This window comes from Papio anubis, chromosome 10, assembly GCF_008728515.1.
Source record: "Papio anubis isolate 15944 chromosome 10, Panubis1.0, whole genome shotgun sequence".
Lineage (NCBI taxonomy): Eukaryota > Metazoa > Chordata > Mammalia > Primates > Cercopithecidae > Papio > Papio anubis.
The window spans coordinates 57735170-57758259 of NC_044985.1; the positions used below are offsets into that span (position 1 = coordinate 57735170).

The window sequence follows — 23090 nt, forward strand, 5'->3', positions numbered from 1 at the left end:
AAAAAGGTTGACATGACCTGTGAATACAGTATTCTGACTATATACCCTTAACTGGATGTATTCTAAGAACAAATAGCACTACAAAGAAGTCTTGAAATTTTCTTAGGCTTGATGTTGGAAATGGGCTTTTGCACTACCCAGAGAGGGGTCCATTCTGCCTTGTTCTGGATTCCTGTCTTAATTTAAAGGGAAATGTTCACAATTTCCAGAGCCCTTGATGTTCTGCCAATGAAGGAGGAGGATGTCCTTAAGTTCCTTGCAGCAGGAACCCACTTAGGTGGCACCAACCTTGACTTCCAAATGGAACAGTACATCTATAAAATGAAAAGTGATGGCATCTACATTCTAAAACTGAAGAAGACCTGGGAGAAGTTTCTGCTGGCAACTCATGCCATTGTTGCCATTGAAAACCCTGCTGATGTCAGTGTCATATCCTCCAGGAAAACTGGCCAGAAAGCCATGCTGTCATTTGCTGCTATCGCTGGAGCCACTCTTGTTGTTGGCCGCTTCACTCCTAGAACATTCTCTAACCAGATCCCGGCAGCCTTCTGGGAGTCACGGCTTCTTGTGGTTACTGACCCCAGGGCTGACCACCAGCCCCTCACAGAAGCATCTTACGTTAACGTACCTACCGTTGCTCTGTGTCACACAGATTCTCCTCTGCACTATGTGGACATTGCCATTCCATGCAACAACAAGGGAGCTCACTCAGGGGGTTTGACGTGGTGGATGCTGGCCTGGAAAGTCCTACACATGCCTGGCACCATCTGTGAAAGGGAGGTCATGCCAGATCTCTGCTTCTACAGAGATCCTGAAGAGATTGTAAAGAAGAGCAGGCTACTGCTGGAGAGGCAGTGACCAAGAAGAATTTCAGGAGGAATGAACTGCTGCAGCTCCTGAGTCCACTGCTATAAGCCTGAGGGTGCAGACTGGTCTGAAGGTGGCAGGTGCCCTCTGTGCTATTCAGCAGCTCCCTACTGAAGACTGGAGTACTCTGCTTGCCACGGAAGACTGGTCTGCAGCTCCCACTGCTTAGGCCACTAAATGTATAGGAGCAACCACTGAATGGGCTTAAGCTGTTTGTCTACAGGCTTTTAAACACCATGAAAAGAAAGCTGACAGAAATAAACACCAATTTATTTTAAAAAGGAAATGATAGGCCAGGCACCACGGCTCACACCTGAAATTCCAGCACTTTGGGAGGCCAAGGAGGGTGGATCACCTGAGATCGGGAGTTCGAGACCAGCCTGACCAACACGGAGAAACTCGTCTCCACAAAAAATACAAAATTAGCTGAACATTGTGGTGCATGCCTGTAATCAAAGCTACTCAGGAGGCTGAGGCGGGAGAATCACTTGAACCCGGGAGACGGAAGTTGTGGCAAGCCAAGATTGCACCATTGCACTCCAGCCTGGGCAACAAAAGCAAAACTCCATCTCAAAAAAAAAAAAAAGGAAATGGTATTGGAGCAGTCATTCTAAAAGTGTTTGGGGTGTATTGTAGGATAGAGCAAATGGTTAAATATATTGATGTTTCCTTTTTGCTAACAGGTGTGTCAAAATAAACTAAATGAATGAATGTATTGATGGTGTTGGAAGTCAGAGTTCCCATTGTGGAGGAAGCAAAGATACAAATATGGAATGGAAAGATGAGGAGGAATCCTGTGGAGCTGGATTTTAATTGGAAGAAATTAAAAAAAACAATACTAGTGTTCTAAAAGTATGCATTTCCTAGATCTGTCCACTGAAAGGGTTTATAAGCAATGGTATCCCAGTAGCAATGAGCAAACCTAGTGGCCAGAGCTTGATTTCTGAATGCCATTTTCCACTAAAAGAAACCTTGGAGAAATGGCTGATTCCAGACCTGGAGCAGGGAAAATATGAAGTGAGCCGCAAAGTAAGGAAGTGCTCAAAGACGGATGGGGTTATGTCAAAAGGATACTGACATCAGCTTGGAGGAACTTCCACTAACCATATTTGGGACAATCTGACATCAAAAATAAGTTATTGTAGTAGATTATAATGCAGACCTCAGAAGGTTAGCCTCAAGGTCCTGGGGGCCCTTCCATAGGGCTTCTTGACAGCATGGCAGCTGGCTTCCCCTAGAGCAAGCCGTGTGACAGCTCCCGAAATGAAAACCGTAGTGTTTTATATAACCTCATCTCAGAAGTGACAGTCTGTAACTTCTGACTTATTCTATTCTTTAGAAGCAAGTCACTAAGTCCAGCACATACCTAAGGGGAGGGGGAACCCAAGAAGGTAGACACCAGGAGGTAGGGACCAATGGGGGGGCCATCTTAGAGGGCACTCACACCAAGAAATCAAGTATAACCACATCACCAGTAATGAAACAAATTGACATTATGTCCCTCTTGATACACCACAATGCGAAATACACAGTGATACAGATATAGTATTCTTGGGGGAAAAGGAAAGAAGAAACAAACAGACAAATCCAGAATGTGGGACACTCTGTAAGAGAACCAGTTTGAATTCTCAAAAAGTGTCAATATCATGAAAAAGATAAAATAATTGCTGTAAGTTACAGAAGACTAAAGAGACATGACAAATCGTGAGATTTGTGATCCTTAAAAAGATTCAGGATCCACTGGGTGCTGTGGCTTATGCCTGTAATCCCAGCACTTTGGAAGGCTGAGGCAGGCGGATCACGAGGTCAGGAGATCAAGACCATTCTGGCTAACACAGTGAAACCCTGTCTCTACTAAAAATATTTTTTAAAATTAGCTGGGCGTGCTGGCGGGTGCCTTAATCCCAGCTACTCAGGAAAATTGCTTGAACCAGGGAGGCGGAGGTTGCAGTGCGCCTAGATTGTGCCACTGCACTCCAGCCTGGGTGACAAGAGCAAAACTCCGTCTCAAAAAAAGAAAAAAAAAAAAGATTCAGGATCAAAAAACAAAAAGAGCTATAAAAGACATTCTTGAACCAATTTGAATATAGACTGCATATTAAACTATTAAGTATATGTTAAATTTGTTGGGTGTGATAATGATATTACGCTTATGGAAGAGAATCCCTTTCTTCTAAGAGAAACATGCTGAAATATTTATGCTTCAAGTGTACAATATCTGCAAGTTATTTTCAAATAGTTCAGGAAAGCAAAACCAAAACAAAAAGACTCTAACGTATAAATACACATACAAGTGTGTATATATGTTTGGAAATGTGAAGGATATACTCACATTCATTGTCCTGTTCTTTCAATTTTTCCTTATTGAACTCTTTTTGTTTGTTTGTTTGTTTTGTTTGTTTTGAGACGGAGTTTCACTCTTGTTGCCCAGGCTGGAGTGCAATGGCACGATCTCGGCTCACCGCAACCTCTGCCTCCTGGGTTCAAGCGATTCCTGCTTCAGCCTCCCAGGTAGCTGGGATTACAGGCATGTGCCACCATGCCCACCTACTTTTTTGTATTTTCAGTAGAGATGGGGTTTCTCCATGTTGGTCAGGCTGGTCTCGAACTCCCAACCTCAGGTGATCCACCCGCCTCAGCCTCTCAAAGTGCTGGGATTACAGGCATGAGCCACCACGCCCGGCTCTTTCAATTTTTCTGTTTAAAGTTTTTCAGATAAAAGGTTGCCGAGGTGGAAGGTGGGAGTGGATATTGAGAATTTTAGGAATTTAACCAAATCTCTATGGGAAAGACCCTTGGTATGTGTTGGGCTGCCCTGAGGATTCCAGGGAGCCCACACGTGGTCTCTTGGTGGTGCCCAGTGTACGTGCTGGGGATTCTCTGAGCCAGTGCTCACTCCATGTTGAGAGGTGAAAAGGCAATGTCTTAGTCTGTTTGTGCTATAACAGAATACCTGAGACTAAGTGATTTGTAATGAGCAGAACCTTATTTGCTCACAGTTCTGGGGGCTGGGAAGTCCAACTTCAAGGCACCAGCCAGTGAGCACCTTCTTGCAGAATCATCACATAGTGGAGAGCAGAAGGGCAAAAGGCAAAAGGGGGCCAAACTGGCCCTTTTATAACTGCATTAGTCATTAGGTCCCATCGTTAGCAATTACATTTCAACATGAATTTAGTAGACAAACATTCAAACCACAGGGAGTCAAAGCATACGTGGATTCTAATCCTTGCTCTGCCCCTTCCTGGCTGTGTGACTTTGGGTAAGTTATTAATCCTCTCTGACCCTCAGTTTCCTCAACTGTGAAGTGAGAGAGATCATGCCTACTCGGCAGGATTGTTTAAATGTGCTAAATAAATAGTACTTCCCTCATATTCCTTTCCTTGTACCACCTCCCAAATCACCAATTTATCCATTCATTAACTATTTATTATTATTCCTTTACAAGGAGCAAGGGATACAAATCTGAGTCAAGTTACTCTTTACTAACAAAAGATAAGCGCTGGGTGTTAAGGAGTGAGGAGTTGCCCAACAAGACTTCATAGAGGCTGGGCTATGGGGCAGAGTCTAGGATCGTGAGCTTGGTGGCCTGCACAGGTGATGGAAGAGGAGCCTAACCTGCAATGAGGGCCCTCAGGGGCAAAGGTAGTGGGTAGTTCAGGTGTCAGGAAGGTGACTGGACTGGGGGCGTTTGGCGAAGTGGGCAGGGCCAGGTTAGGAAATGGGTTGAGCCCCACATGAACAGTGTAGTTCCTTGTCTAGAATGACGGGGTGCCACTAAAAAATGCATTTCCAAAGATCACTTATTACTGACCATGACAAGCTTTGATGTTTGGTTCAGAAAATGCAGTAGGTGGAGCTCAGCTGTATTATACTGGTTTAAAACAACTACAACACTGGAACGGATAAATAGAAGGAAGCCATGGACCCTAAATTTTTCTGTGGTCTTTCTCACCACCTTCTTCCCAGACGGGGAGGAAGCAGCCTGGCTAGCGGATTAGGCCTGACAGAATAGGGCCGGCCTTTGAGAAGAGTGATATTTTTCAGGTAGAGGCACACAAAGAAAAAAATAAAGAGAGAAGGGAGGTATTGATTGCAGAATAAAGCTCTTCTGTCACCTGTTGTCACCATCTCCTTATGCAGCCTCTGTCCACAAGCACCTAATACCCTTACCACCACCCTAGACTAGATTGCAGGGACTACCCCTTTCTAAATCACATGTTTCTGTAATACATTAATTTTCTTTTTGCCACAAATGTATATTACTTCTGTAATCTGGAAAAAAAAAATGACCAGAGAGAGAGAGAAACCCTAAACATCCAATTCCCATACCAATCTAGATTGATCTTCTTGAAAGATCTGCTTCCCCCCACATCAGTCCCCCTATAATGCCTGCCATTCTTGGGTCTCCTCCGCCCCTTTCTCCATCCCTCTGCCCCTTTCTCCATTTCTAGATTGCCAGAAAGTAAGAGAGAGGAGGGGGCATCACAGTGGATTGGCTTCAAGCCCTTGCTGGGGGACACATGAAGGACCCCAGCCTGTGCCAGCCCTGGTGCTGAGAACTCCAGGTTCCTGGTTCCTGTGGGGACCCCAGGGCTTACCACTGGGATCCTGGCAGAGCGGTCCCGGGGTGCCCGGGCCAGGGAGCCTCAGCCCCCGCCGGATGTGCACACGCAGAAGGAAGCTTCTTGACTCATGCTAAATCATTTTTCTAAGAACAAAAACTATGTACAAATGAATATTTCCATCTTTATTTCAAATTCTAGGTTTCAACTGCAATATTAATGCTACTCCACAGTGTAATTTACTTGTAATAATATATCATTATTTCTATTTTACAGTTCTCTTCTTAAAGTAGTAAAGCAAATGTTTAAAACAGCACAAATCCGAAGCCCCACAATTCTCCATTCAGGCTCAGAATTTGTGCTCTCCTTTCAGAATGGCACATAATTGAAAACAATGAAAACCCCCGATGTGCTAAATGCTCTAGTCATTAAAGCATTTTTTTACTTTGCAATAAAAGACTGTTCTTGTGGTTGTGGTTATTTATTTATTTATTTTTAGAAACCCCAAACACGCTGCTTCCTGTTCCCAGACTGACATCTGCTGGGGGTGTCAGGCTGACCGGCTCCCCGCCAGGCCCGCAGCCGGCTGCCACTCGCGCCCACGGAGGGCAGCGGAGGGACGCGCCCAGGGCGCAGCCCACGGCCTCTCCTGGGCGCTCTCCCTCCTGCGGGCGTGCAGGCTCAGGAACCGGCCCTGGAGTCCCCAGTTTCTTTCCAGTTTGTAGCAGCTGAGTTAAATCCCAGAATGGCACTGGCTTGGAACAGGATCCTGGCTGTTGGTGGCTCAGATGAGGTACTGATGCCCAGGTGAGGGTTTGGGGGCAAAAATAGGCACACGAGCACAGTGGGTGTCCTCTGCGTGCTGGGTGCTCAAGTCTCCTTGCTTTCTGGGGGACGTCTACCTGTGTATCTTTCACTTTTTTTCTGTAGTGATTCCTACGCCTTTAGTAGAACAACTCCCTGTTTAGGCAGCCCTGGACATCGGGTCCTGTAAGGGAGGATCTCCATCCATCCCCATCAGATTCCAATCCGCCACCTTCAAGCTTAATAACCAGGAGCCGAGCTTCCTGTTCCACCCAGAATGAGTAGAATGAGGGCCCCTTTGTCTTCTCTTCTAATCCCTCCTGTGTCCCAACCTTATTGTTGTTTACACTGTGGTGGGGCACAGGGGGGCGAAGCTGTGAGGGACTGGGGGAGGGCAATGTTCCTTTTCTGTCTCCTGGAGACGTCCTCCAGCTCTGGGAGCCTCTTACTATCTGTAAAAGGATGGCATCCAGCCAGAGTCTCTGAAGCTGCTCTGGGCAACCTGCCCTTCCAGGCCCTTGCAGGACATTTTCTTTTCTTTCAAATTGTTTTTTTAAATATACGTTTTATTTTTCAGGGAATGACCCAGAACATTGCAGGACATTTTCATGAGATGCCCTTGGCCCCTCACAAAGCCAGCATCCTGCCCCAGCCAGCCCCTAACATGCTGTCCTACACACACCTCCAGGGGGTGTGCATTCCTGCCTCTCTGAACCCTCCAGTTCACCCACATCTGTCCCTTCCTGGCTATCAGCCCGCCAGCCTGACCAGTAGCTTTTCCCTCCCGCTCCCCAGTCTCTTTCCTCTCTGGCCAAACTTCTCACCCCCATCCACAAACAATACTCTCAAAGGCAACCCCAACCCTCTTAAACACCTTTAATGAAATCTCATTGCCACAGAAAAAGCCCTATCCTTCGGCTTGATGTCCAGAGACAGCATAGCCTAGCCCAGCCCAGCCAGGGTTTCCTAAAGCCTGGGAGTCTACCTGGGGTCAGGGGAGGTCCATGGAATCATTTTGTGGGGATGAGGCGGGGGCATTAAAAATGGAGTCACTGAATGAGAAAGTGATTGTATTAGTTCAATTTCACATTACTATAAAGATACTACCCAAGACTGCGTAGTTGATAAAGAAAAGAGGTTTAATAGACTCACAGTTTCACATGGCTGGGGAGGCCTCAGGAAACTTACAATCATGGAGGAAGGAGAAGCAGGCACCTTCTTCACAGGGGAGAGGTGAGGGAGGTGACAGGAGAGAGAGAAAAAGCCCAGGGGAACTGCCATTTATAAAACCATCAGATATCATGAGAAGTCCCTCACTATCACGAGAACAGCATGGAGGAAACCGTCCCCATGATCCAATCACTTCCCACCAGGTCCCTCCCTCAACACCTGGGGATTACAATTCAAGATAAGATTTGGGTGGGGACACAAAGCCTAACCATATCAGTAGTTCTGTTGTGGAGAAAGTCTGGTTTGGTGTGAGTAAGCTTTTTTTTTCTTTTTTTAATATAAGCTTTAAATTTCAGAATAGTTGAAGATTTACAGAAAAATTGCAAGAACATTACATAAAGTTCCTAAATACCCAACACCCAGTTTCCTCATTGTTAATATTGCTAGTGGAAACTTTGAACACCTCCCTGATGCCAGTGAATCTCCTTTCAACAAGGATGCACCTCTGTAGCCACAGCTGGGAGGCTGAGCTGGACTCTAAGAACAATGCTTTGTATGCAACAAATACATTTTCTGTTACCTTCTAGTTCCAGCAAATGAGACTACTTGTTCACATTCTAAAATCTAAAAATCTCTGAAAAGTGAAAGCTTTTTTTGTAATGCTGGGGCCAAAGCTCCTTAAGGCAAGCTATATATAGCCTCTATCCTACTTGATGTAAATATTCATACATTTCTCTGAGAAATATTTATTGATTCTTTGGCCTCTGAGAGTGTTAACTACTGTAGGGCATATGCACTATATCTCCTTTCTAAATCAGAAAAACATCTGAATTCCAAAACATATCTGACACTATAGTTTTCCATTTTATGGTTGTGATACAGTTCAAAAATAAATTTACGCCAGGAGTGGTGGCTTGCACCTGTAATTCCAACACTTTGGGACGCTGAAGCAGGAGGATCACTTGAGTCTAGGAGTTGGAGATCAGCCTGGGCAAAAAAGCAAGACCCCGTCTCTATTTATTAAAAACCAAAAATGAAAATCAATAAATAAATTTAAGTAAAAAGAACAAGTCACTTAAAGAAAAACACTAAATAAATTGTAAATACAGATTACCTGTATTTTTAACTTTCTCTTTTACTTTTTCCCACTCTTCAAATAAACACACAAATTACTAGCACCAAAAACAAAACAAAGAATGTGCTTTGCCTTCAGGGTCCAATCTAAACTCCTCCACCCCCTGGCCATACCACAATCCTGCTGCATACCAGGGCTGCTCATGCCTCCAGGCCTTTACACGTTCTGCTTGTCTCCTTAAAATGCTTTCCCCACTTATTTCCCTGGCAAATTCTAGGCCCTGCATCCAAACTCAGCTCAGATGCTACCTCCTGCAGGAAGCCCTCCTGGGTTGCATCCAGTCTTAATTAAGTGGTCATCCTGTGTGGTCCCATGGTATGCTGCACACAATACTGCAGGTAAGGAAGGGGTTTGACCCCTAGTTCTGCCTCTTTTCAGCTGGATAATTTGGGTCACTTAATTATGCTCACTAAGACTAATTAGTAAGATTAGTAATGATAGTTACTATTTATTGAATTCATGCACTATTCTAAATGCTTCACATGTGTAAATTCATGTAATCTTCACAACAAGCCTGAGAGGTAGAAACTGTTATGATCCCCATTTAACATATTAGGGAATTGAAGCCCCAGGAGGGTAATTCCTTCTCAAAGTTACAATAGGCAGGCGCAGCCAGGACTTCTTCCCCTGTTTCTCTTATACCCCACTGCAGAGCGGCTAGGGAAGAACCTACATCATGGGTTACCAGGAGAATAAAATGAGATAGCCCAGGTCAAAGGCTTTATCTTTGCAGGCTACCCCTGGCCAAGCCTGCACTTGATACCAGAGACTTGGCAGGCACTTATTTATCTGTGTCTGAAGCTAGCTCAGCCAGGGGACTGCAGGCCGCTGTTCTCTGCTGCTCCTCTTGGTTTTATCATTGCCTCATTGGAATCTTCCTGCCTGGCTCAAGCTGGGTAGGGCCTCTCCACAGTGCTTTCTACTGTAATCAGTATTTACAATTTTGGCCTCTCCCTCTGAGCTCAGCAGAAAGAAATGTGCCTCCACACACATTTGCCTTTCATCTAGCGCCCTGCACAGGGTTTGAACCAAAAGAACTTCATAAACATGAGAAGAATAAATGATGAAATAAATGCATGGATGAAAGGATGGATGGATGAACAAAGAAGGAATGGACACATTTTTGTCCTTAGAATTTCGAACACATGGACATACTATAGCTAGCGCAGAGTGAAAAACATTATCCAGATAACACTCTTCTAACCAGATGTTCAGGGACTGAAGACAAAGGGAAGGAAAGAAAACAGTTCTTTACACTGCATTGCACTGTACGTCTGTACTTGGAGTAAAATAATGTGGTTGTGATATTCAGCTCTCATGCTCCTCCTTTGAGATGGGAAGCTGGGAAAGGAACAGTTGACAGTTAAAACATCTTAACAGGCACTGAATAAGTTTGATGTTATAAATGCCATTTATAGGTGAATCTGAGGCAAGATCCTAAACAACAAGGAACAGCTGCGGCACATGAGCCCTTACTGACAGGCTGCAGGCCACACAAGCTCGGGATCTGATGGCTGCCACACTTCAGCACTGGGGCAGGAGCTGCTTATGGAAAAGCTGCATAGATGACCCAATAACCACCCACGACAGAAAGCCTATACTTGGATGATTTGCAAAAGGATGAAATGACATTGACATTCAGTTTATTAGATTACTGCTTCTTATCTCCTTTCTCCTCTTTTAAATTTGGCACTGGGAGGATAACATATTCACTAATGATTCTGGTTTTTAAAGGTAAAAATATTGAAATATGAGATAAGGGGAAATTATTTGCTGGAGAGCGCGGAGCAGCCCCTGTGAGTCTGGGAATGGCACCCTTACGCACTGCTGTTTAATTTACAAGCTATTTATCTCCGCACCTACACCCAGCAGAAACAATTAGCACTTGGTAATTTGTTGATCTTATCTAAGTCATAGGATCTGTTATCATAGTTGCCACCACTGTAAAGGCTTCACTATGTGAAATGAACAATTTAGAAATGACTGGCTATTCTGTCATGCTCATTTAACTGGTTTTGAATTTATTTTAGACTGGTGAAGACTTCACATTTTGGTCTCACTTCTAAATCAATGCATGAATTTTGGGAGGGATTTTAAGCTGTTTTCAGAGACTTATATTTAATACTATCACAGTGGGGACCAGACTCCTTTTCCAAGGAGCCACCCAGACCCTCAGAAAGCAGTACCTGTGGAAACACAAGTGAACGGGATGAAGAAAGATGCGATCTTGTATGAAAGTTTTCAAACAGCCGCCAAGAACAGCAACTCCTCTCACATCGCATCGGGCCTTGGCGCTCCAGGACTCAGTGACTCCAGGTCAGCTGGGATTCCCAGGCTCTACCCTCCCTCTCCTTTCGCACCTAATCCCTTGAAGGGCTGAGATGAAAGTATTTCCAGACTGTCTTACTGTCTGTCACAGATTGTGAGCCCAGAGGTCACTGTGGCACCTCCTTGGCACCCGCTGGTTTTGCAAGAGACCGTGGGAAGCACTTGCAGAGTTTCCCTGAACTGTGCCCCACAAAACTGTTCCAAAGTCAAATCAGTGTGGTGAAGGGAAAGGGGGTTTTAGATAGGAACTTTTTCTCGTCCCTCCCAATTCCATACCGTTCCTCCCCCACTGAGGCAGGAGAGGCACAGTGCTCATTACCTTCTGGAGGCTGCTGATGGAACGGGAAACAAAGCCAAAGTCCTTGGGAGAATTCAGCTGATTCTCAAGCAAAGGCTGGATGAAGGGAGAGAGATTTACTCCAGCCTGGAAAGGGTTTTTGAGGAAAGAAGAAAAGGGGAAGGGGAGACAGGAAGAAAAGGAGAAAAGGGAAGGGGAAGAGGAATGTGGCAGGGAAACAGGAGTCTGGAAGAGAAGCAGGGGGCGGGGGAAGGAAGAGGGGAGAGGGAGGGAGCCAGGGTTTGTGGCTCAGGAGAGCCCCAGGCCTAGCCTGCAAGCAGAGCACCAGGGAGGTGGCAGAGACAAAGTGGTCAGGAAGTGCACCTAGACCGGGCTTGCAAACGCAAATGCTTTCAGAAGTCAGGCAGAACGGGTGAAACAAGCCCAAGAGGCAGAAATAGTAGAGGCTGAATCACAGGGGAGGGAAGCATGCACCCCCGCCCAGAGGACAAGGATCCCTTTCCCTCCAGCATCTCGCAGAAACTGAGCTCAGTCCTCAGACCTGGCAGAGCCTGTGAGCGGGGATTCTGGGCATCTGAGCAGTGCCTGAGTGGATCAACAAGTGAGAACCAGGTGGTTTGTTGTTTTCCCCCATCAATCTGGAAGAAAAGGGAGTTAGAATCAGAAATTAAATAGTTTATTAGACACTTGGGTCTGTGCACCAAAATTTATACCAATGTCCTATGTCTGGAAATGTTTATTTCACAAAGTTAAACAAATTTCCTTATTGTGGGACTTCTCAGAAATTTTAACGTGCTAAGATACTACCTTCTGGATCTCAGGAAAAGGGATTCAAAAGATCACTAGTGTGCTGGTAAATTATTAATAACCAACTCAAGGTTTAAATCAGGGATTTCAAAAATCCGAATTTGACTGGGTGTAGCAGCTCATGCCTGCAGTCCCAATGCTTTGGAAGGTTGAAGTACGAGGATGGCATGAGGCCAGAAGTTTGAGACCAGCCTGGTTAACATAGTGAGACAGCTGTCTCCAGCAAAAGTAGGTTAGTCAGGCACAATGGCCTGTACTTGCAGTCTCAGCTACTCAAGAGGCTAAGGTGGGAGGATTGCTTGAGCCCAGGAGTTTCAGGCTGCAGTGATCTATGAATATGATAGTGCCACTGCACTCTGGCCCGGGTGACAGAGCAAGACCCTGTCTCTAAAAATAACAAGGACTCTGATTTGTAGCACTGCCAATTTTCATGGTGTAAATACTCTGATGGGCCATCCTAGCTCCAGAGCTTCCCTTGGGATTGGTTGAGGCCTTTGTTGCTCCACAATTCCCTGATCCCAATGCTAGTTCCTTCGCTCCCCAACAAGCAGTGGTGACCCAGAGGGCTCTTTTCCCCAATAAACTTCTTGCATGTTAGTGTCTGCCTTGGAGATGTCTCCCAGGCAACTTGACCCAAGACTGGTCCTTTTACTCAGAGTCATGAGTTATAAAAAGAATTTGCTTCCTTTTTTTTTGAGACTGAGTTTCGCTCTTGTTGCCCAGGCTGGAATGCAATGGTGCGATCTCTGCTCATCGCAACCTCTGCCTCCCGGGTTCAAGTGATTCTCCTGCCTCAGCCTCCTGAGTAGCTGGGATTACAGGCATGTGCCACCATGCCTGGCTAACTTTTTGCATTTTTAGTAGAGATTGGGTTTCTCCATGTTGGTCAGGCTGGTCTTGAACCCCCAACCTCAGGTGATCGGCCCACCTCAGCTTCCCAAAGTGCTGGGATTACAGGCGTGAGCCACTGCACCCGGCAGAATTTGCTTCTGGATTCATTATGACATTTCTGCATAGTTTGGGTTAAGTGATTATGCCTATGCCAGAATCTATGATCTACAAGGCATAACATACAGAATGAATAAAAGACAGGGTTCCTATGGTAGCCAGCCTCTAAGATGGCCCCAAATGATTCCTGCCTCCTGGTATTCATGATCCTGTGGAGGACTGATCTAGGTACCCAACAGGATATTTTGGAAAAGACAGTGTTTGACTTCTGAGCCTGGGCCATAAAAGACCTATGGCTTTTGCCTTGCTCTTTCTTGAGTCACTCACTCCGGAGAAAGCCAGATGCATGTCATGAGGGCTCTGGAGTGGCTCTGGGAAGTAGCTCCACCAAAGAGTCCACATGGTGAGAAACTGAGTAGCTCCAGTTTGGCGGCCACGAGAGTGAGCTACCTCGGGAGTACTGTCTGCAGCTTCAGCCCAGCCCTGGGATCGCTGTGCACAGATTAGCTGCTTCCACCGCCTTCTGGCCTGCAGAAACTGCTAGATCATAAATGTTATTGTTGTTTTAAGGTGTTAAATCTGGGGTGATTTGTTATGCAGCACTATGTAACTAATACAGCACCTAATCTATAAGAGCTTTATTACTTCACAGGGGAGAAAAGATGGATCTGAACATATAAAACTATGTGAAATAAACCAGTATGTATGAATCATATACCAACTGTTATACAAGTTCTGAAAAATGTGAGGAGGAAGGAAGGAGGCTGTACAGTTGACAAGCAAGGACCCCCAATTAGGAGGTCAATATTAGAAGAAAAGGAGGTTCGAAGAAAGGCAGGACCACATCTTGGGTTCTCTCCATTTTTGTTTTTTGTTTATTTTTTTGAGACAGGGTCTTGCTTTGTTACCTAGGCTGGAGTCCAGTGGCATGATCTTGGCTCACCACAGCCTCTGCTCCCGGGCTCAAGTGACCCTCCCACCTCAGCCTCCCTAGTAGCTGGGACGACAGGCGCAAGCCACCATGCCTGGCAATTTTTTTTGTATTTTTAGTAGAGACAGGGTTTCACCATGTTGGTCAAGCTAGTCTCAAACTCCTGACCTGATCTGCCCGCCTTGTCCTCCCAAAGTGCCGGAATTACAGGTGTGAGCCACCATGCCCGGCCATTTCCTTTTGGAAGAAACCAAATTCTTGAGGAGTTTATGCAAATATTCTTTGCAAAATGTGAAATGCACTTGAAAATCAAGAATACATCTTTAGCTGGGCACAGTGGCACACACCTGTAGTCCCAGCTACTCAGGAGACTGAGGTGGGAAGATTGCTTGAGCACAGGAGATGGAGACTAGCCAACACAGAAAGACCCCAACTAGGCAACACAGCAAGATCCCATCTCTGAAAAAAAAAAAAAGAAAAAAAATCCCTAAAAATAAAAAAAAAATAGATATATCTTTAAAACAACAAGCAAGTCAAACAAACTACTTTTGGTAAAGTAATTCAGCCTTATAAAAGTGCCAAAAACTTATTTACCGAAACACAAAAGCAGTTTACCAGTCTGTTATATAACATCAACTATGCTAGGAAATAAAAGGATATTTATTTATCAGATTGATTTAAATTAAAGAATAAAATAATTCAGTTCCTGGTAGGTTGGTTTCCACACTGGAGCAATGGTGAGACCCCTAAAATAAAGTTAAAATGAAGGATATCTATTTAGTTGAGAGGAGGAAACAAATAAAAGCTCCTCAACCAACCAGAGAAAATTAGTCCCTCCAAGGCCGGGCGCGGTGGCTCACGCCTGTAATCCCAGCACTTTGGGTGGCCGAGGCGCGTGGATCATGAGGTCAGGAGATCGAGACCATCCTGGCTAGCACGGTGAAACCCCGTCTCTACTAAAAATACAAAAAAAAAAAAAAAAATTAGCCGGGCTTGGTGGCGGGCGCCTGTAATCCCAACTACTCGGGAGGCTGAGGCAGGAGAATGGCAGGAACCTGGGAGGCGGAGCTTGCAGTGAGCCGAGATCGCGCCACTGCACTCCAGCCTGGGCAACAGAGCCAGACTCCGTCTCAAACAAAAAAAAAAAGAAAAGAAAATTAATCCCTCTTTCTAGTCTTCACTGTTTTTCATTTTGCTTTGCTTTGTGTTTTTAAGGAAATTTAAAACCATAGTGGAAGTCACGATGGTATGGAAATGCTGGCTGAGAAAGCATCCCAGTACCTTTTCGTGTTGCCTGAATCTCGCTCAAGATATCGATTTCCGATGGAATGGGGAAATCTGTGTAAACCAAATAGAATATTAAAGCACACGAACAAGCAGCCTGAAAAAAAAGTACTATAAAGTAAATGAATAAATATATAAAACCGATAGCCAACTTCACCAGTAAAGAAATGCAAATTAAACCACAAGGAGATTGAAATGTTAAAAATCTATCGGATTGGTAAAGACTAAAAAGGTTGATAATGCTCAGTAGGGTCTGGGAATCCACCACACCATGGGGTGAGGTGGGAATGTTAACCGGTGCAACCATTTTATTTTATTTTATTATTTATTTATGAGACAGAATCTCCCTGTGGCTCCCAGGCTGGAGTGCAGCGGCATGATCTTGGCTCATTGCAACCTCTGCCTCCCAGGTTCAAGCAATCTCCTGCCTCAGCCTCCCAAGTAGCTGGGACTACAGGTGTGCACAAGTAGAGACGGGATTTTGCCACGTTGGCTAGTCTGGTCTCTAACTCCTGACCCCAAGTGATCCGCCTGTATTGGCCTCCCAAAGTGCTGGGATTACGGGCATAAGCCACTGTGCCCGGCCATGGTACAACTGTTTTAGAGAGCAATTTGACAGCACCCAGCAATGCATACCCTTTGATCCAGCAATTCCATTCTCAGGAATTTATCCTAAATGTGAAAGTGTATGTACAAGCTCAAGAATATTCACTGCAGCCTTTTGGGAATAATGGAAAAATTAGAAATCTCAATGTACACAAGAGAGGGCTGGATACATAAATAAATGAGAACAACACGTGGTGCCTCCTTATTCTGTGCCAGCACTGTTCTAGGAGTTCTATGCACGTGACGTCAGGTAATCTCTCAAGATCCCTTAGACCTGGTTCCTGTCTTAGGATAGTTCACGCATACAAACAAATATCACTCAGCCATCAAAAAGCTCAGGAATATGTCCAGATGTGCTGACACAAAAAATACTCATGACATGGAAGTAGTAAAAGGAAGTTTCAGGGCAAGCTTTGGAGCACAATCTCATTTATGATTTAAAAATAGACTGTGCATACATATTTATATTTATACAGAAAATATCTAGAAAGATAAGCCATAAAGAAACAGTTAACAGAGAAATCCTCTGGAGAATCCTCCATTTTTTACCTAATATCTTTCTTTTTGGTTTCATTTTTAAAAAATAGAGCCCAGAGTCAGCCAAACTGCAAAGGCTGAGGTCACAGTTCTTAACCCTGCTTTCATTTTTGACACTAACCTCGTCTTTGGGGGATTCCTCAAACTACTCTCAGATTGGATAATTCACTAGGAGGACCCGCTGAATTTATTGAAAGTTATTATACTCATGGTTTTGATTTATTATAGAGAAAAGATACAGATTAGAATTAGCCAAAGAAAGAGACACATAGGGCAGTCTGGGAGGCTTATCAAACATGAAGCTTCCAATGTCCTCTCCTGGGGAGTTAGAACACATTACCTTCCTGGCATCTATGTGTGAGGATACACCTTGAGTACTGTCAACCAAAGAGGTGCAAGCAAATTTCAGTGTCCAGAGTTTTTATTGGAGCTTCGTTCTGTAGGTATGATGGGTTTATTGATTGCCCACATGGCTGATCTCATTCTGAAGGTCAACTGACACTACATGACCCAAATTCTCACCCTAAATCACACTGCTGGGTCTTTCTGGCATGGCCAGCATGTACCCTAGGATCCAATGTGGTTATCCCCTCCCCTAAACCAAGATCCTCCTGTAAGTTGTGACTGAGGTTAATCCCAGAAGCTGAGGGCAAAGGCCAGCTCACCCTCTGGGGAAAACCAAATGCTTTACTACACATTGTTAGAATGAAGACATGGAATAGCCATGTGGCTAATTGTTTTTCCACGTGCTGCCTGGTGCATGGGCTAGTTTCTAAGTTGTGTGTTTATGTAAGATGATTGATCTTCACTGAGATACTCTGATCATGTGGAATTTTGTGTTTTCTTAGATTCTGTATTTGTCAGTTTGGTATTCATTAGTCACAAGGCCAAATTAATGACCAAAGTTATTTAGATTTCCTCTGCAATCCAGCTTTCCCAGATGCACAAAAATCATATTACAAACCCTCTAACCAATCATTTGAGTCCATACTTCCAAACACTTTCTTATCTAACTCTTATACACCAGCCAATATTTCCTCTGCCCGAAATCACCCAGGGCAGAGGAAATATTGTACCAGACAACTACAGACCACCCCTATAGCCCAGAGCCCAGCAAAATTATTTGAAATAGCCAATCCTACACTGTTTCTCCTGCCCCGACTTGTTTTTCCTAAGGAAACCACAATAAAGGCTGTGGCCTGGGCTTTCTTCTCACCACTTCTCCTTCCTGACCTAACCTGGTGCTTCCCCATGTGGCCCTGCATGCATGATGTGCCCTCATCCCTTGGCAAATACAAGTCATAAATTCTTCTTCCAATTTCATTGGCCTCTCCATGTCATCACTCAGTCCTCTCCCTGAATTAGAATCTCCAGTAAAATTGAAACAGCTTTGAAACCTCTGATCTATAGGCCTAGGTTTCAGTAGGTCAATAGTCTTTACTGCCTGGTGCAGGCCTGGGCTCATGCATACTTGTTAAATCTAATGAACAGTCTGGGTGCAGTGACTCATGCTGTAATCCCAGCACTGTGGGAGACCGAGGAGGACAGACTGCCTGAGCCCAGGAGTTTGAGACCAGACTGGGACACATGGCAAAACCCCATCTCTACAAAAAATGCAAAAATTAGTCAGGCATGGTGGCATGCGCCTATAGTCCCAGCTACTCAGAAGGCTGGCACAGGAGGATCGCTTGAGCCCAGGAGGTGAGGCTGCAGTGAGCTGTGATGTGGCCACTGCATTTCAGCCTGGGTGACACAGAAAGACCCTGTCTAAAAAAAAAAAAAAAAAAAACCTAATAAAGTTTACACTACCAGGTTTTGCTCTAGTGATGCAGGAGATAAATTATTCATCTTGCTTAACGCAATCAGTACTTGATGTGGAATTTGAAAAGATGTTCAATAAGCCACTTTCAGAAATGCTCATCAGCCTATGTATCTGCACTGTAAAAGTTCCGTCCTAACTTGTTCAGTGTTCTTTTATCACCCTCCTTTTTCCTCCTCCTTCTTCCCCACACCCTGCCCCTAATTCATTTAGTTAGGCAAATAACCTGTATCTACTGCCAATAACTAAATCTACCTGGACCACCTTAAAAGCTAAAACGCAGAATGAAAAACAAAGTTATGCTTCTTTCATTTGGGCTCGTTGCATGGTTTACTTTAGGCTCTGAATAAGTGCTGTTTTATTATTGTTTTTGCTTATTACTACCAGGGGATTTCTGGAAGTGATTTTAATCTAAATGACTTAATTGTACTCTCAGGAAAAGATATGAAAACAGAAAACCTGATAAACTAAAGATGTACATTTGATAGTTGATTCTGTAACTCTCCACATTGTCATCTGTGAAACTGACTTGGCAGTCCCCAAGATGAGGTCTGGCCATATTCCCACACTTTTAGGGACACAAGGTGTAAAGATATGAATGAACTGGAAAGGAGAAAAAGTGTGAAAAAATATCAACAAATTTAAGCCTCTAGTGATAAACGTGGGTAAAGTGCTGAAGTGATAGACAAATAAGGTTAACAAAGGCCACGCCATAAAGGATGAGGAATATTTTGGGTTTTAATAATACAGGTGAGCTTTTACAGAAAAAAAGTTACTGCCTCAGGCAAGAGTAACTGTATTTGGTGGGTTTCCAATAATTCTCAAAGTCTGATCCAATTAAGAACTCAAATTCTGAACCAGAAAGTTTAAAAAACATTTTAAAGAAGAAAACCTTAAAATAGCTATTTAGACTGGGCATAGTGGCTTATGCCTATAATCCTAGCACTTTTGGGAGGTCGAAGTGGGAGGATCACTTGAGGTCAGGAGTTTGAGACCAGGCTGGGCAACATAGCAAGACCCCATCTCTACAAAAAAAAATTAAAAAAAAAATTGGGGCATGGTGGTGGTACGTGCCCATAGTCCTAGCTACTTGGGAGGCTGATGCAGTAGGATCACTTGAGACCAAGAGTTTGAGGCTGCAGTGAGCCATGATTGTGCCACTGTACTCCAGCCTGGGTGACAGACCATGACTCTGTCTCTAAAACATTTTTTTAATAAAATAAAATGACTGTTTAGAAATACTGACATTCTCTTCTCTATAGATGAGTTACTGAAACATTATTTTATTTTTAATATCCCACTTAGCCAAACTGCACTAGAAAACCAGAAGAATCAAAACACTTTGCTTTTGTACTGCTCTTGGGTACTTAACAGTGCTTAACAAGCTAGTAAGGAACCATGGCTTTACAGCCAAGTGGGGGATGGGGAATTGTTTTTGCTAAGCCAGGATGAAGAGTGTTAGTTATATATGTTCTTGAACATAGCAAGTTCTGTGAACCCAGAAGTATCTGGAGGTTTTTAGCTGCAAGTTACAGAATATTCAACTACAAGTGACTGAAATCATGAGGGCATTTAATTCTTATACAAAAGATGACGCCTGTGGGCAGCTGCTCTGATCCCGATTGGCTAACAGAGTCTAGGGGCTGCTTCTCTGCCTCTCGGCTTTCCCCTTCCATAGGTTCAAATGCAGTTCTTCATCAAATCTATTTTCAAATAAAAAAAAAAAGGAATGATGTCCAGAGGGCCCTGGAATTAACCCCAAGCCCTCGCAGCAGGAGAGCAAATGGATAGCTTGGCCAGGCATGGTGGCTCACGCCTGTAATCCCAGCACTTTGGGAGGCTGAGGCGGGTGGATCGCTTGAGCCCAGGAGGCAAAGGTTGCAGTGAGCAACCACTGCACTCCAGCCTGGGCAACAGAGCAAGACCCTGTCTCAAAACATTAAAAAAAGAGACAAAATGGAGAGCTTTTCTTGTCTCCCTTTTTGGATCAGGGAGGAAAAATTTCCCCTGCAAAGCTTTGCCAAGCCCCCTCCCCAGACCCTCATACTTTCCAGGCCAGTGCTGGCTCACCTGCCTAGCCCTGTCACTGACAAAGGAGAAGTGGGATATCATGATGAATTTAGAGCCGTAATGATTCATTTCCTGAAGCTGAGCACACTCGCTCTCTATGGAGCAAAATGAGACTTTGTTGGCGAGGAAAAGGGGGTGTGGTGGGTTTGTGAGATGGCATGGTTAAACAATCAATAGTGTTTGTGATGTCTGGAGGCATTAACAGGTGAAAGGTGGGACCCTGGTCCCAAAGCCTGAGTTCATCATTACTATTCAAAGAGTGCATAATAAGGAAATACATCTTCCATTTGCTATATTGTCAAATTGGACAAAGCCCTCAGTCAAACCAGGTATCACACGTGGCTTTGTAGGAGGTAAGCCACAGAATAAGCTCCTTCCCTGGAAATAAAACTTGACCAAGTCTCTTCCCTAGAAATACAGTTCTTCATTAAATCTATTTTCAAGTTTAAAGTAATGATGTCCCAAGGTCCCTGGAATTCACCCCAAAATGACACAAATACAGTATGCCAAATGGCTGAAATCATTTACACACAACATTTGACCAAAGCAAATCAGCTTGCTCTCATGCTGTGATCAGAAGAGCAGCAAACTGGAAGCTTTGTTTGAAGCAAAAAGAACGCTGAATTCTAAAGACAAGGATCCTCAGTGGGAGAAGAGAGGTATTAGTAAACAGGGTTAGCTAATCCACTCAGACAAGAGCCTCAAAAGTTCAAGGGGTGGTCTCTTGTCTGCACTTCCATGGGATTTCAAAGGATTGCAGCGAGAGGCCGTGAACCAAACACGTCACTCTCCGCAGCCCCTGTCCCATTTACATCATTGATATCAGCAGCCAGGACTGCTCTGTTCTACGAAAGGGACGGAACTTTCTCGAAGAAGTGTAGTTGCCCCAAATAGAGGCTGCTCAGATTTGGCGGGCCTCTTTAGAGCAAGAACTGAGGAATCTTATCACAAAAATGGGAAGATAAAAGGCAGAGCCTAATGAGAGATTACTGAAACCCTCGTATTTTTTATTCCCTGGAGCCAAGTAAAGAATAGGCATGGAGGAGTCAGACGGCCTGGTTCTCCTAGGACTGACCCCCAGCTGGGAAGCGCTGTAGACCGCCCAGGTTGGTAAAATGTTGTCACCTGTGAAACAATCCAGTAACTAAAGAGTTCATGAATGGGGCCCTGCAGGGTTCTGTGTTAGTTCTTGGAATCTAGGTTTAAAAACCAAAAAAAAAACAACAGTGCACGTTGAAGAGGGCTGTGTCAAACCTTCTCCTTTCCTTTCACATCCACTGCTTCCACACCAGCTCTGCTGATGGCGTTCACTCCAACTTCATTGAGAAGATGGAAGCTACACATCTAGTCCTGCCTTCCCTTCTATTTACTGGAAGCATTCCTGCTTCCACCAAAGGCCAGTCCCTCCACCTATGCTCCACTTCTCATCCCCTGTAGCTTCTTAAGGACTGGGTCTCTTTTGTCACTCCTCTCTCTCTTGCTTCATCAGCCTCCAGCTCTCCTCCTCTCGAGAACATTCCCCTCAATATCCAAACATGCCCTGGCACGCTCCATTCCTAAAAAATCTGCAGTCAGCCAACCAACAACAGAAACCTCTTTGCTTCCCATACCCCCCATTTCCATTCCTCTTGTCCCCTTTACAGCAAAACTTCTCAAAAGAGTAATCCGAACTTGCTTTCAAATTAAATACAACTTATCAAGCAGCACATCCTTTTTTTTTTTAATTTTTAATTTTTTTTTTTTGAGACAGGGTCTTGCTCTGTCACTCAAAGCAGTACCACAATCATCACATCCAGCTAATTTTTATTTTTTATTTTTTGGTAGAGACAGAGTCTTACTATGTTAGGCTGGTCTTGAACTCCTGGCCTCAAGTGATACTCCCACCTTGGCCTCTCAAAGTGCTGGATTTTTTTCTTTCTTTCTTTCTTTTTTTTTTTTTTGAGGAAGAGTCTCGCTGTGTCACCCAGGCTGGAGTGCAGTGGTGCGATCTCGGCTTACTGCAACCTCTGCCTCCCGGATTTAAGCAATTCTCCTGCCTCATTCTCCTGAGTAGCTGGGACTACAGGTGCCCGCCACCACACCCGGCTCATTTTTGCATTTTTAGTAGAGATGGAGTTTCACCATGTTGGCCAGTCTGGTCTCAAACTCCTGACTTCAGGTGATCCTCCTGCTTCGGCCTCCTGAAGTGCTGGGATTATAGGCGTGAGCCACCGTGCTCCACCCTCAAGCAGCACATCTTTCAACTGCATTTTTTTCAACTGCTCAGCAACATTTGCTCTCTTCTTGAAACCATTTTTCTGTCTCCGGGCTGCTCTGATACCATCCTCTCTTGGTTTGTCCCTCTCTCATTGGCTTCTTCTTTTTTTTTTTTTTTTTTTGAGACAAGGTCTCGCTCTGTTGCCCAGGCTGCAGTGCAGTGGCACCATTTCTGCTCACTGCAGCCTCTGCCTCCTGAGTTCAAGGGATCCTCCCACCTCAGCTTCCTGAGTAGCTGGGATTACAGCTGTGCACCAGCATGCCTGGCTAATTTTTGTACTTTTAGTAGAAATGGGGTTTCACCATGTTGGCCAGGCTGGTCTTGGACTCCTGGCCTCAAGTGATCTGCCTGCCTTAGCCTCCCAAAGTGCTGGGATTACAGGCGAGGGCCACCCTGTCAGGCCTCGGCAGTTTTTTTTTTTTTGGCTGCAATTTGCTGGCCCCTCCTCTTTCCAGAGACCTTTTGCATTAGGCTCATTCCTGGGCCCTCTCCTCTTCTCTTTCTGTTCTCTCTTGTCTAGGTGAGCTATTCTGGCCCTCAGGTTTTAAGTAACATCCACATAGCAATATTCTAAATTTATATACCTGCTCCCTCAAACTTTCCTCTGAGCTTCAGACACAACAATTGGTCTTGGTATCTACCCAGTTTGATATCTACCCAAGGGTGT

General features: G+C 44.6%; 1 protein-coding gene across 1 annotated transcript; it reads left to right on the plus strand.

Annotated features, from left to right (window-relative positions):
* On the plus strand, positions 1-1197 carry LOC116269247 (40S ribosomal protein SA-like). Its single transcript, XM_031651911.1, has one exon. The coding sequence runs from the start codon at positions 193-195 to the stop codon at positions 856-858; it is 666 nt and encodes a 221-aa protein (XP_031507771.1). The 5' UTR covers positions 1-192; the 3' UTR covers positions 859-1197.
* Positions 1198-23090: the final 21893 nt, after the last annotated feature.

Coding starts and splice junctions, on each gene's coding strand:
- LOC116269247 (XM_031651911.1), top strand. CDS start 193: ATGTTCACAATTTCCAGAGCCCTTGATGTTCTGCCAATGAAGGAGGAG.